The sequence below is a fragment of the Triticum urartu genome, chromosome 5A (genome assembly GCF_056163025.1).
Source record: "Triticum urartu cultivar PI428250 chromosome 5A, HENAU_Tu73, whole genome shotgun sequence".
In the NCBI taxonomy this organism is placed as follows: Eukaryota; Viridiplantae; Streptophyta; class Magnoliopsida; order Poales; family Poaceae; genus Triticum; species Triticum urartu.
Genome location: NC_141877.1, coordinates 358,963,461 through 358,973,380, shown reverse-complemented (window position 1 = coordinate 358,973,380; position 9,920 = coordinate 358,963,461). Strand labels below are relative to the sequence as shown.

Genomic DNA, 9,920 nt, shown 5'->3' with positions numbered 1-9,920 from the left:
AAGCATTCGGGCCGGCACCGTGCGACCCTTTTATAAAAGGGCCAACATAGACCATGTTGTGCCAAGCCATTTTGTAGGTGGGCCGGGCTGTGTCGGCCCATATGGTCAGATCTATCTCAAAACATAATGCAAAGTATTTCTTCCTCCTTCTCAAAATATAAGGCGCGTTTGATTTTGTACGGTCTTTGATGCATAACTTTGATTATTAATATATACATGCATCAATAGCATCATTGTATTTGTCTTTATAAAATTATTTTAGTTCCATAGGCATACACTAAATGAAAATTATAATTAAAATTGTGTGACGAAGTTCAAAAAGTCAACACGTGCCTTATATTTAGGAAAGGAGGGAGTACCTTGGTCCCAAAAATCTTGTGACGAAGGAGTGTGCAGCTTTCGGCCTAACAGTGGAACAGTGAGTTCCACGTGTTTATACTCTGCCTCGCAAGGTTAGACAGCACTGCATCGGTACTAGCAGAAAAGCGCCAGCCTAAGTAACGAGACCCCGTGGCAGTAACAGTGGTTACCAGCAGCTTTTACACAAAAGCACCAAACCAAACCTAAACCAAGTTAAACCCCAAATAAACAAACGAGAAGACGAAAATAAAACGGGCTTTTGCTGTCCCTTTCCTTCTTCTTAAGCAGCGCCTTCCTCCTCCTCCCCTCCCCCTCCCACCCCACACATACGCACATACGCAGCGTGCGGGAGCAGAGCGCAGCAGCGTCACCTCGGACCAGCGAGGGCTGCTGGCAGGGGGAGCTCAAAAGGCAAACAAGACTCTCTATCTCTCTGCTTTCTCCCCGTTTGAGGTTTGACCTCGCCTCCAGCTCCAGAGCCCCGCAAGTCTCCCCCTCCTCCTCCCCTCGCGACGACCGTCGCCGGCAATGGCGGCCGCCTCGGAGGAGGCCATCAAGCAGTTCTCCGTGCTCATGGAGCAGCGTGAGTCAGCTCTTGCTCTTCTTTCCATTGTTCGTTTCAGAGAAGGGAATGAAAGCACACCTTTCTTCTCCCCCGTTCATTCCTGTTTCGCTGAGATGCGCCCTTGCTTTCTTCCTTGCTTCCTGCAGTTGAGGAGCCGCTCAAGACCACATTCCAGGTACCGATCTGCTCCGCCTTCCGCCCTTGCTGGATCTCTGTTCTCTCGCTGCTGTCCTGTGCATTCCTGTGCATGATTTCTTGTTTTGGTGTTGTCATCGTCGGCCGCAGCTGAATTGCGTCTAGATTTTGCCTCTGTTGTCGCGTGCTGCTTTCCATTTCTGGTGGATTTTGGGGGTTTGCTTGCTCAAGCTTTTTATTTTGCTCAGTTCGTGGTTAGGCAGATTCGCCCTACTTCGCTGACTTTGTAGCTTGATAATGTTTGGATCTTGCAGGTTCTCTTCTTCGCCCGAGCTCAGCTGAGGTTTCGATTTGCCTTGTTCTTGGCTCAAATTTTGATCAAATCCGAGATTTTCTTTGCCATGTGACTTTCTCCTAGCTCATTCCTTGCTCCCGTTCGTAAAAAAAAAAAATCATGTCCTACTACTTGTTTTTTTTTTTTTGAAAGCTGTCCTACTACTTGTTAGTAGACGATGAAACGTTTTGGATCTTTAACAGCTTATACTATGTGATTTTGAGCTTAATTGTGGTTCTGGCATCTCTTGCTTGAAATTCTCTTGTTATTATCACTTGGGGTGTTCTTAGGAATGACCCTTTCCTTTCCCCCCACTCATACAGCTGACGTTTGTGTGCCGTTCGTCACCATGATAGAGATCCGTAGCTAAACTATGCTTTCGGCTATACGCGATCACTTCTTATTTTATTTTTTATTCGCATAGAGATATTCTTTTTTCCTCATTAGATGTTGGAGGCGCCAGCACTTTCCTTGATCTAAAAAAGCACTAGTATTTTGGTCAGGTCCTAATTGCAATTTCGGCACTCGTGCCGTGGTTGGGAAGAAGAAGAAAGAAAGAAAGAAAGAAAAAAAAAGGAGCTTTGGTACATCAGCCACAACTGTTTTGTCGGCGCGGCGCCTCCCATGTTCGTTATTTGTAGCTCCAACGCTGTTTTCCTTCGTACTCCTTCAATACTTCAAGTCGTGTCTGACGGCTTGCTGGAGTGTTGCTTCCAAGCACGCTTCTAGAGTGACAAAGACCTTGTAAGGTCAAGCACGCCATGAGCCCATGATCACACCGGTAGGAGAGCTGGACTCTGCAGTCTGCGCCGTTTACCACTCCACACGCGAGGACTAAACTAAGCTGAACTTGGGCCACCTATCCAGGCAGCGTGTGGAGCTCGGCGAGCGCGAGTTATGGCCGGAGAAGTTGCCGTCGTCTGATCTTGACACACCTTGTTTTTATGTCGTCTTGACTGTTCTAGGGGAGAGAGAGAGGGGTCTCAATTTGCGATTTGGACCTTTACTCGGTCCATGACGAGTCCTTGTCCTGACGAGTATCATCGCCGTCGTGGACCTCTCGGGTGGAACCGTTTGGATGCGCACCGCGCAAGCACTGATGATGGATCGCAATTCGATAGCTCCACTGAGAAACAACAGTTTCTTATCTTCTTTATCTCTTCTGCGCGGTGGAATCACGATATCAGCACCGCCTTTTTCATGATTTTTATACCGTATAGTGTTGCGTTGCCGACCAGTTAGTTTCTGACACTGTTGTTTGAGATTAAACTTCTTGCTAGTGGGTAACAAATAGTGCTTAATTACTGTTATGTGTACAGAATGTGCACCAAGGATATCCACGAGGGACTCTGCTGCGTTTTCTCAAGGCCAGAGAATGGAACGTTCCTAAAGCATATAAAATGGTAAATAAAAGCTTATTACAGATTCCTTAAAAAAAGCTTATTACAGAAGCTTATATGATGTACTGTTGATGAAGCAACTTGTTATCTGCAATATAAAGCATTTGATCGTTTGGTGCAGCTAATGGATTGCTTGAATTGGAGGCTTCAGAATGAGATTGACAGCGTTCTAGCCGTAATTGCCTTTTACCGTCAACAAAGTCTTGTTTTTTTTATAGTTGTACAGCACTGTAGTACTACTATTGTTTTAGCATATGTTATTCCTCTGACCAGCAACCACCATTTTATTTCGATGCAGAAACCAATATTGCCCGCTGATTTGTATAGATCTATTCGTGATACACTACTTGTTGGATTAACAGGATATTCCAAGCAGGTACAATAATCAGGCCCAGTTTTGTCTTTATTTCCATGCTTTTGATGGTGCCATTTGATCAGTTCCTGCTGACTAGCTGGTTACGAGCAAACATTACATCTCTGATTATATTTAATTAATACTGGTAATAATATGCCTTCCTTTAGTCGGGCAACTAGTCTGAAGATGTTCATAAACCATTCTTTCCATTTTCAAGAAGTTTGCATCGTCTGTACTAGGTGATGCCCTTGCTCTAATTTCTTATGGTTGCCTTTTGCAGGGTCAACCTGTCTATGCATTCGGTGTTGGGCTCAGTACCTTTGACAGAGCATCGGTAGGTGTTAAGTGTTAACTGTCTTGGAATTCACAGTCTTTGGGTTTAAATCCAAAATATTGCAAGGGATTATACCACTAGTTCTGAGACTGAGTTGCAGTAATCAAGTACTACCAAGATTAATGATCAGATAAATGATTTTTTTTCTTGAGACACAGGACTGTCAGTTAGCTACTAATTAGACCAATTAACTAATAGGGACACACAATACTATTTTTTGACCTTTTTTCTTCTAAAATATCTCATTTTGCTGCAGGTGAACTACTATTTGCAGTCTCACATACAGATGAATGAGTATCGAGATCGTGTTGTCCTGGTGAGTGCTTTTTTATTCATTATTCATATTCATTGAACAGATTTACATAAACATATAGTACTAAGTATATTTGTTTCTCTTCATTAGCCAGGTGCATCTGAGATGTCCGGAAAACAGATTAACACCTGCTTGAAAGTTATGGATATGACTGGCCTGAAGCTTTCTGCTTTGAACCAAATAAAGGTAGGCTATTTCTTGCATTCTTAAATTTTGATCAGAATTTTTGTATAACTTCTGAAGGATCTGAACTGAAGTCTCCATAAGTTTCTTGCATCTGTGTTTTTTTTTATAACATATCTGAGCGTAAACATTTGGCAACAGTCCTAGAATTCATCTACATGTCATCAAGCTGTCTGAAATAATAGGAGTTGAAGGGGAAATAGAATCAAGAATACAATATCATGTTTAGAATCGAGTTCATTTGTAATGACAATTCGCAATGAGTGGTATGAACTTTGAAGGAATACATTAGGCCTCTTGTTTCTGTTAGTCGAAGACCGAATTCTTGGCACAGTTGACAGTACTTTTCTAGTTCTGCCAAACTGCATAATTACTGAGATAACAGGAAGTAACATTATTAATATATTCCTCCGTTATTAGAACTAGTGGTCCAATTGTTTAACTAAAAGATATGGAGTCATGAAGACTGAAGCACTGCTCACAGTTGTCTTGGACCTGATACAATCTCTCATATACATTTGTTCCCTCCATCAAGTCATCTGTGGGCCTGATAAAATATCTCATACTTTTGTTCCCTCGTTTGCTTCTCCTTCTATTATCATTTCTGATATGATTTGGTTTCTTTCGGTCATCCTGTCCCGATCCTTGACATCGGAGTTGTCTATTCTGAGTGAGGTGTCAGCTGGTCAGAAAGTTATGTGCATGTTGCTTAATGGGGCCAGTGATAGTGTTGGACTACCTAATTACTGTTTGTCAGGTGTGGTGTCATGGAATGACATCGTTTTTCTTTCTCGAACACGACGACATATAGTATTTATTACGTAATGTCAATGAATATATTTGGACCACAAAGATACACAGCCTTATAAGTTAAGAGCATTTTAAAACACAGAACATTTGGCCTAGCTATGCCAGATTTTATTTGTCTAAGAGATGTGTTTTACAGAATTTGAGATCCAGTCCAACCTTAGTACTGATCAAGATTCATGTGCTGAAGGTGCCATATGTGCATGCCAGAACCTCAATAACATGAATCTAGGATGGAAATTACCTGATATCAGACTGAGATCTGCATCTTTGCTGGTTGCCAGTTACACTGCTGTATTTGATCTAGCAACCCATGGGCTGCGCTTGTTTGTGTTTACGCATTGAATTTTTGCCTGCCAAGTGCATTTAGTTTTCGAGGAAAATAAATATTTTTAATGTGCTTTATCAATATTTTGTGCATGATACAGATGTTGAGCACGATAACAGCTGTTGATGACCTTAATTATCCTGAGAAAACCGAGACGTATTACATCGTGAACGCTCCATATGTTTTTTCGGCATGTTGGAAGGTCAGTGCACGTATACTTGATTTATTTTTTGGCTGTTGCCACAGCTACATCTTTCCAGTAAACTGATTGGAGTTTCTGCTCACTGATGGCCAGGTTGTGAAGCCTCTTTTACAAGAGCGAACTAAAAAGAAGATCAAAGTCTTGTATGGCCCTGGAAGAGATGAATTACTGAAGGTATATATTCTTAATTAATCTTATATTCTTTATGGTAGTGGGCACAACATTACACACGCCCATCTTATATTCTCTGATAGAATAGAACACACTTCCTATCGGTGCAAAATCGAATAAACTGACCGGAAAGTAGTGCTAACAACTGGCTTCCTGATTTTTGGGTGGTCCAGCTGATCTGACTTTGTAGCTGCTGATGAGCCCCATCCAGCCATGATACATGATACACTGGCGAGTTTCTGATTAAAACCCACTGTATTTGCTGGCAATCGCGCAGGTTATGGACTACGCGTCACTCCCGCACTTCTGCAAGAGGGAAGGGTCCGGTTCAGGCTCGTCGTCGGACGAAGTCGACTGCTACTCGTACGACCATCCATTCCACCAGGAGCTGTACAACTATGTGAAGCAGCAAGCTCTGAGGAACCAGGACAGCGTCGGCCCCGCGAAGCAAGGGTCGATGCATGTGAGGGTGCCGACGCCGGACCTGGAAGAGGCCAAGATCATGGAGACGATCCAGTCGGAGCTCCACAGCCTCAAGGGAGGCGACGGCATTTCCCGCTCCTTCAGCAGGATCACCATCGAAGGACCATGATGGTATTATTTCCTGCTCATATCCAAGATCGCCATGGATGTGACCCATGATGATCGGAGTGCCTCGAGATGCGCGGAGCAGGTAATCGCTTATTTTATCTTATTTGACGCCAGGAAATTATTCTGGGGTTTATAGCAGTTCTTGCTTGCATTGTAACCGCTGGCTGAAAAGCTCGACTAGGATCATATCGGTAGAGGAAGCAGCAGTAGTAGTAATAGTAGTAGTAAAACAACGGATTCTAATAACCGAGTGAGTCTGTATCGTGTTGTCGAGGATGGTAGTAATTAGTTTGATTAACCTGGCTAATGGATGTACCATTTGCGTTTTACTGTTTCCATCCATGCTTCTCATGGCAGGGAAATTACCATGCTCCCAGACATGAGTAGCACCATCTCTATGTATCGTATCAATCATCAGTATATAGTATATGTATGTATATGTAATCGCCCTCTGATGTTGCAACTGGTATTACCATTATGTATTTGGTGTTTACCTGAAAAAGAATCTGCTGTCTGTTTCAACTTGCATGCACTGAGTCAGACCTTGGCCAAGCACTGATAACTGCTCCCTGCCTCCATAAATAGACTTGCGTTTTGGTTGCCCGCGGTTACCGCAGCAAGGCAGCATATAAGATGTGTCACCTTCCATTCACCTCACCTCATCTCACCTAGCTAGCAACAGAGACCAAATCTCTGCATCTTGCGGCGAGCTTTCTTTCACCAGAAGCGGGGGGCGATGGAGCCGATGGCGATCATGACGGTTACCGGCGGCGTGCTCGGGCCGGTCTTCGTGCTGCTGTCGCGGATCCAGCCGGTCGTCGACTTCTTCCGGCGGCTCTGCGACTGTCTCCGCCACCCTAGCCGCCGCCCCGCCAGGCCGGTCGTAGCGCCGTGGAAACGTCAGGCTGCACAGGAGTGATATTTTTCTATGGAATTTTCTGTTCTAACAGAAAGAGAGAGATAGGTGTTCACTGTGGATGGATGGATGATTGAGCCATATGCAGTATGTACGTGACTGCATGTTCTTGTTTTACCGGGTGTACGTATATATACATATGCTTATTATGGAAACAAAATTAATATTCCTACTATCAGCTTGTACAAACAAATTACGGAAACAGTTTGTCTAATTCACATCTAGATGTTTTTTAAGGATGTCACATCTAACCTCCCACAAGTATATAATGCATCAACAAGAAATAAAAAAAAACTAGGACAAAAAAAATAGACCACAAACAGAGTGAAAATCAGCTTAGATGTGGCATAACTATATCACATCTAGATGTGTCCTAGACAGACCCTTACGAAAATGTTCTTCCTGAGAATCTTGATCTTGAGGTTAATGATTTAGTTAGCACACCTGTGAGTGCTTCTTTCTGTAAGCCAGTGGGCACTGCTAATGCTTGCAGAAGAACACCCACCGTACTGACTAAGACCAAGACTTGTGGCTTATCTCACCCTTTTAAAATTGCTTAGTTATGATAGGTCTAATTTGGAATATTAGGGGCCTTGGACAACCTGGGGAAATTCAGTGCCTATGTGATACTATTGCCAAAACTAACCCTGACTTTATTGGGTTCCAAGAAACTAAAAGAGAAGTTATTGCTGAGGGTTTCCTCAAAACTATTGACAAATTTAATGACTATGCTTGGCACTTTTTACCTGCTGATAATACTACTGGTGGGATCCTTTTGGGCTTTAAAGAAAATGTTTTTGAGATTATTGGTTTTATTAACCAAAGATTTTCTATTGTAGCTACTATCAAAAATAAGACTGATGGATTTATTTGGCAGATGGTGTTGGTTTATGGTTCTGCTTACTTAGAATTTAAGATGGATTTTATAGCCGAGTTGCATGATACTTTGAATGTTGCTTCTTATCCTATTATGGTGTGTGGGGATTTCAATTTAGTTAGAAATGAAACTGAGAAAAGCAGTGGGCATGTTAATCAACAAACTACCTTCCTCTTTAATGACTGGGTCAATAGATGGGCCCTGATGGAAATTTCTATTTCTAATAGAGTCTTCACCTGGTCTAATAATCAGAGCTCTCCAATTTTTGCTGTCCTTGATAGAGTGTTCACTTCTGTGGACTGGGATGCTCATTTTCCCTTTTCTACCTTGACTGCTCTTCCCGGGGTTGGGAGTGATCACACACCTTTAGTACTTGATACTGGTGCTAGGGCTCCAACTAACCCCAAACCATTCAGGTTTGAGAAATGGTGGTTAGCCCAACCTGGGTTCCACCAGGTGGTTACAGAAGCTTGGAATTCCGTGGCCTCCTCTAAGTCTTCTGCTGACAATTGGATGATTAAAGCTAAAGTGCTTAGGAAAAAATCAAGGGTTGGAACATTAACAGAGAAGCTGCTTTAAAAAAAAGAAAAAGGCACTCCTTATGGAGTTTGATGCCCTTGATGTCCTCTCTGAATCTCAACAGCTTTCTGCGGATGATTCCGAGAGGATGAAAAATGTCAAACAAGAGCTTGATGATATTTGGAAAAAAGAAGAGACTGCCTTATGGCAGAGATCGAGGGACGGGAAAATCTTAGAGGGGGATAGGAACAATGCCTATTTTCAGGCTCTTGCTAACCATGGACATAGAAAGAACCATATTACTGAACTGAACAGCCCAGGGGGGTGGTTACTTCCACCAAAGATATGCTTGATGTGGCTACTTCCTTTTATAAGGAGTTGTTTGCTTTTGAACCTAGACCTGACATTCATTTAGATGCTGATTTCTGGGAGGTGGATGAAATGGTTTGTGATGAGGAAAGAGAAGCCCTAGAGTAGGGATGGCAATTTTATCCATGGATCTGGATACCCAAGGATACCCGACCCGGTTGGGCAAGGGTATGGAGCACATTTCTGCCCATGGGTCCGTGGATATGGATACCCACGAACAGCCGGGTTGGGCATGGTTATAGTTTGTGCTCCATGGATATCCAATGGATACTTGTATGACATGTGGGGCCATATGCCGTGACAGTAGAAAGAGCAAATCAAAGGGAAATGGCAAGAAATATGCAACTTGTGCCATGAGCCATATGCTGCAGAATCAACCTCTGGTATGTCACACTTAAGGACTCATCGTATTACTTGTCGCCTAATTATGCATGTAGCTTATGTTGTCATTTGTGAGTGAATGATGACGAGTTAATTTGATCTTTGGAAAGGCTTCATGCTGACTTTTCTATGCCCATGGAGCTGCATGGGTATGTGGGTATCCAGCGGGTTTGGGCATGGGCACAAGTTGTGCCCATGGATAATTTGGTGGATGGGCTGAGGGTAGGAAGATGGGTCATGGGTTGGATTTGGACCAGCTCCACCCGCCCCAAACCCGACCCATTGCCATCCCTACCCTAGAGAGATCTTTTTCTGAAGATGAAATCAAACAAGCTATAATGAGTTCTTTTGCCAGTGGTGCTCCTGGCCCTGATGGCCTTTCTTTTTTATTCTACCAAACTTTCTGGGATTTAATTAAAGAGGATTTTATGTGGATGGTTAGAGATTTTGAGATTGGTGTTCTAGATATGTATAAGCTGAACTATGCCATCATTACCCTCATTCCTAAAGTTCCTATGGCTAGAGATATGAAAAACTTTAGACCTATTAGTTTAAGCAATTGTGCTGTTAAAATTTTCTCCAAGGCCATGACCACTAGGGTCTCCCCTTTGTGTGACAAACTTATTTCATCTAACCAAACTGCCTTTATTAAAGGTAGGTTCATTTTGGAAAGTGTGGTTATGGCTCATGAGGTCATTCATGAGATTCATAGGTCTGGTTCCAGTGGTTTAATCCTTAAGCTAGACTATGAGAAAGCCTATGATAGAGTAAGTTGGGATT

At 42.9% G+C, this 9,920-nt stretch overlaps 1 protein-coding gene across 2 annotated transcripts; it reads left to right on the top strand.

The window, feature by feature from the left end:
• The first annotated feature begins 657 nt into the window (after positions 1-657).
• Positions 658-6,604, top strand: LOC125508920 (phosphatidylinositol/phosphatidylcholine transfer protein SFH9). Of its 2 annotated transcripts, XM_048673728.2 has the most exons (11): positions 658-943; positions 1,072-1,100; positions 2,714-2,797; positions 2,916-2,969; positions 3,093-3,170; positions 3,430-3,483; positions 3,740-3,799; positions 3,887-3,982; positions 5,215-5,316; positions 5,410-5,490; positions 5,765-6,604. In XM_048673728.2, exons 1-11 carry the CDS (start codon positions 889-891, stop codon positions 6,077-6,079), a joined length of 1,008 nt encoding a protein of 335 aa, XP_048529685.1. In that variant the 5' UTR covers positions 658-888; the 3' UTR covers positions 6,080-6,604. The 2 variants fall into 2 exon arrangements, with proteins under 2 accessions (XP_048529685.1, XP_087382186.1); XM_087526060.1 differs by having other exon boundaries at positions 2,916-3,170.
• The last annotated feature ends 3,316 nt before the right edge of the window (positions 6,605-9,920 follow it).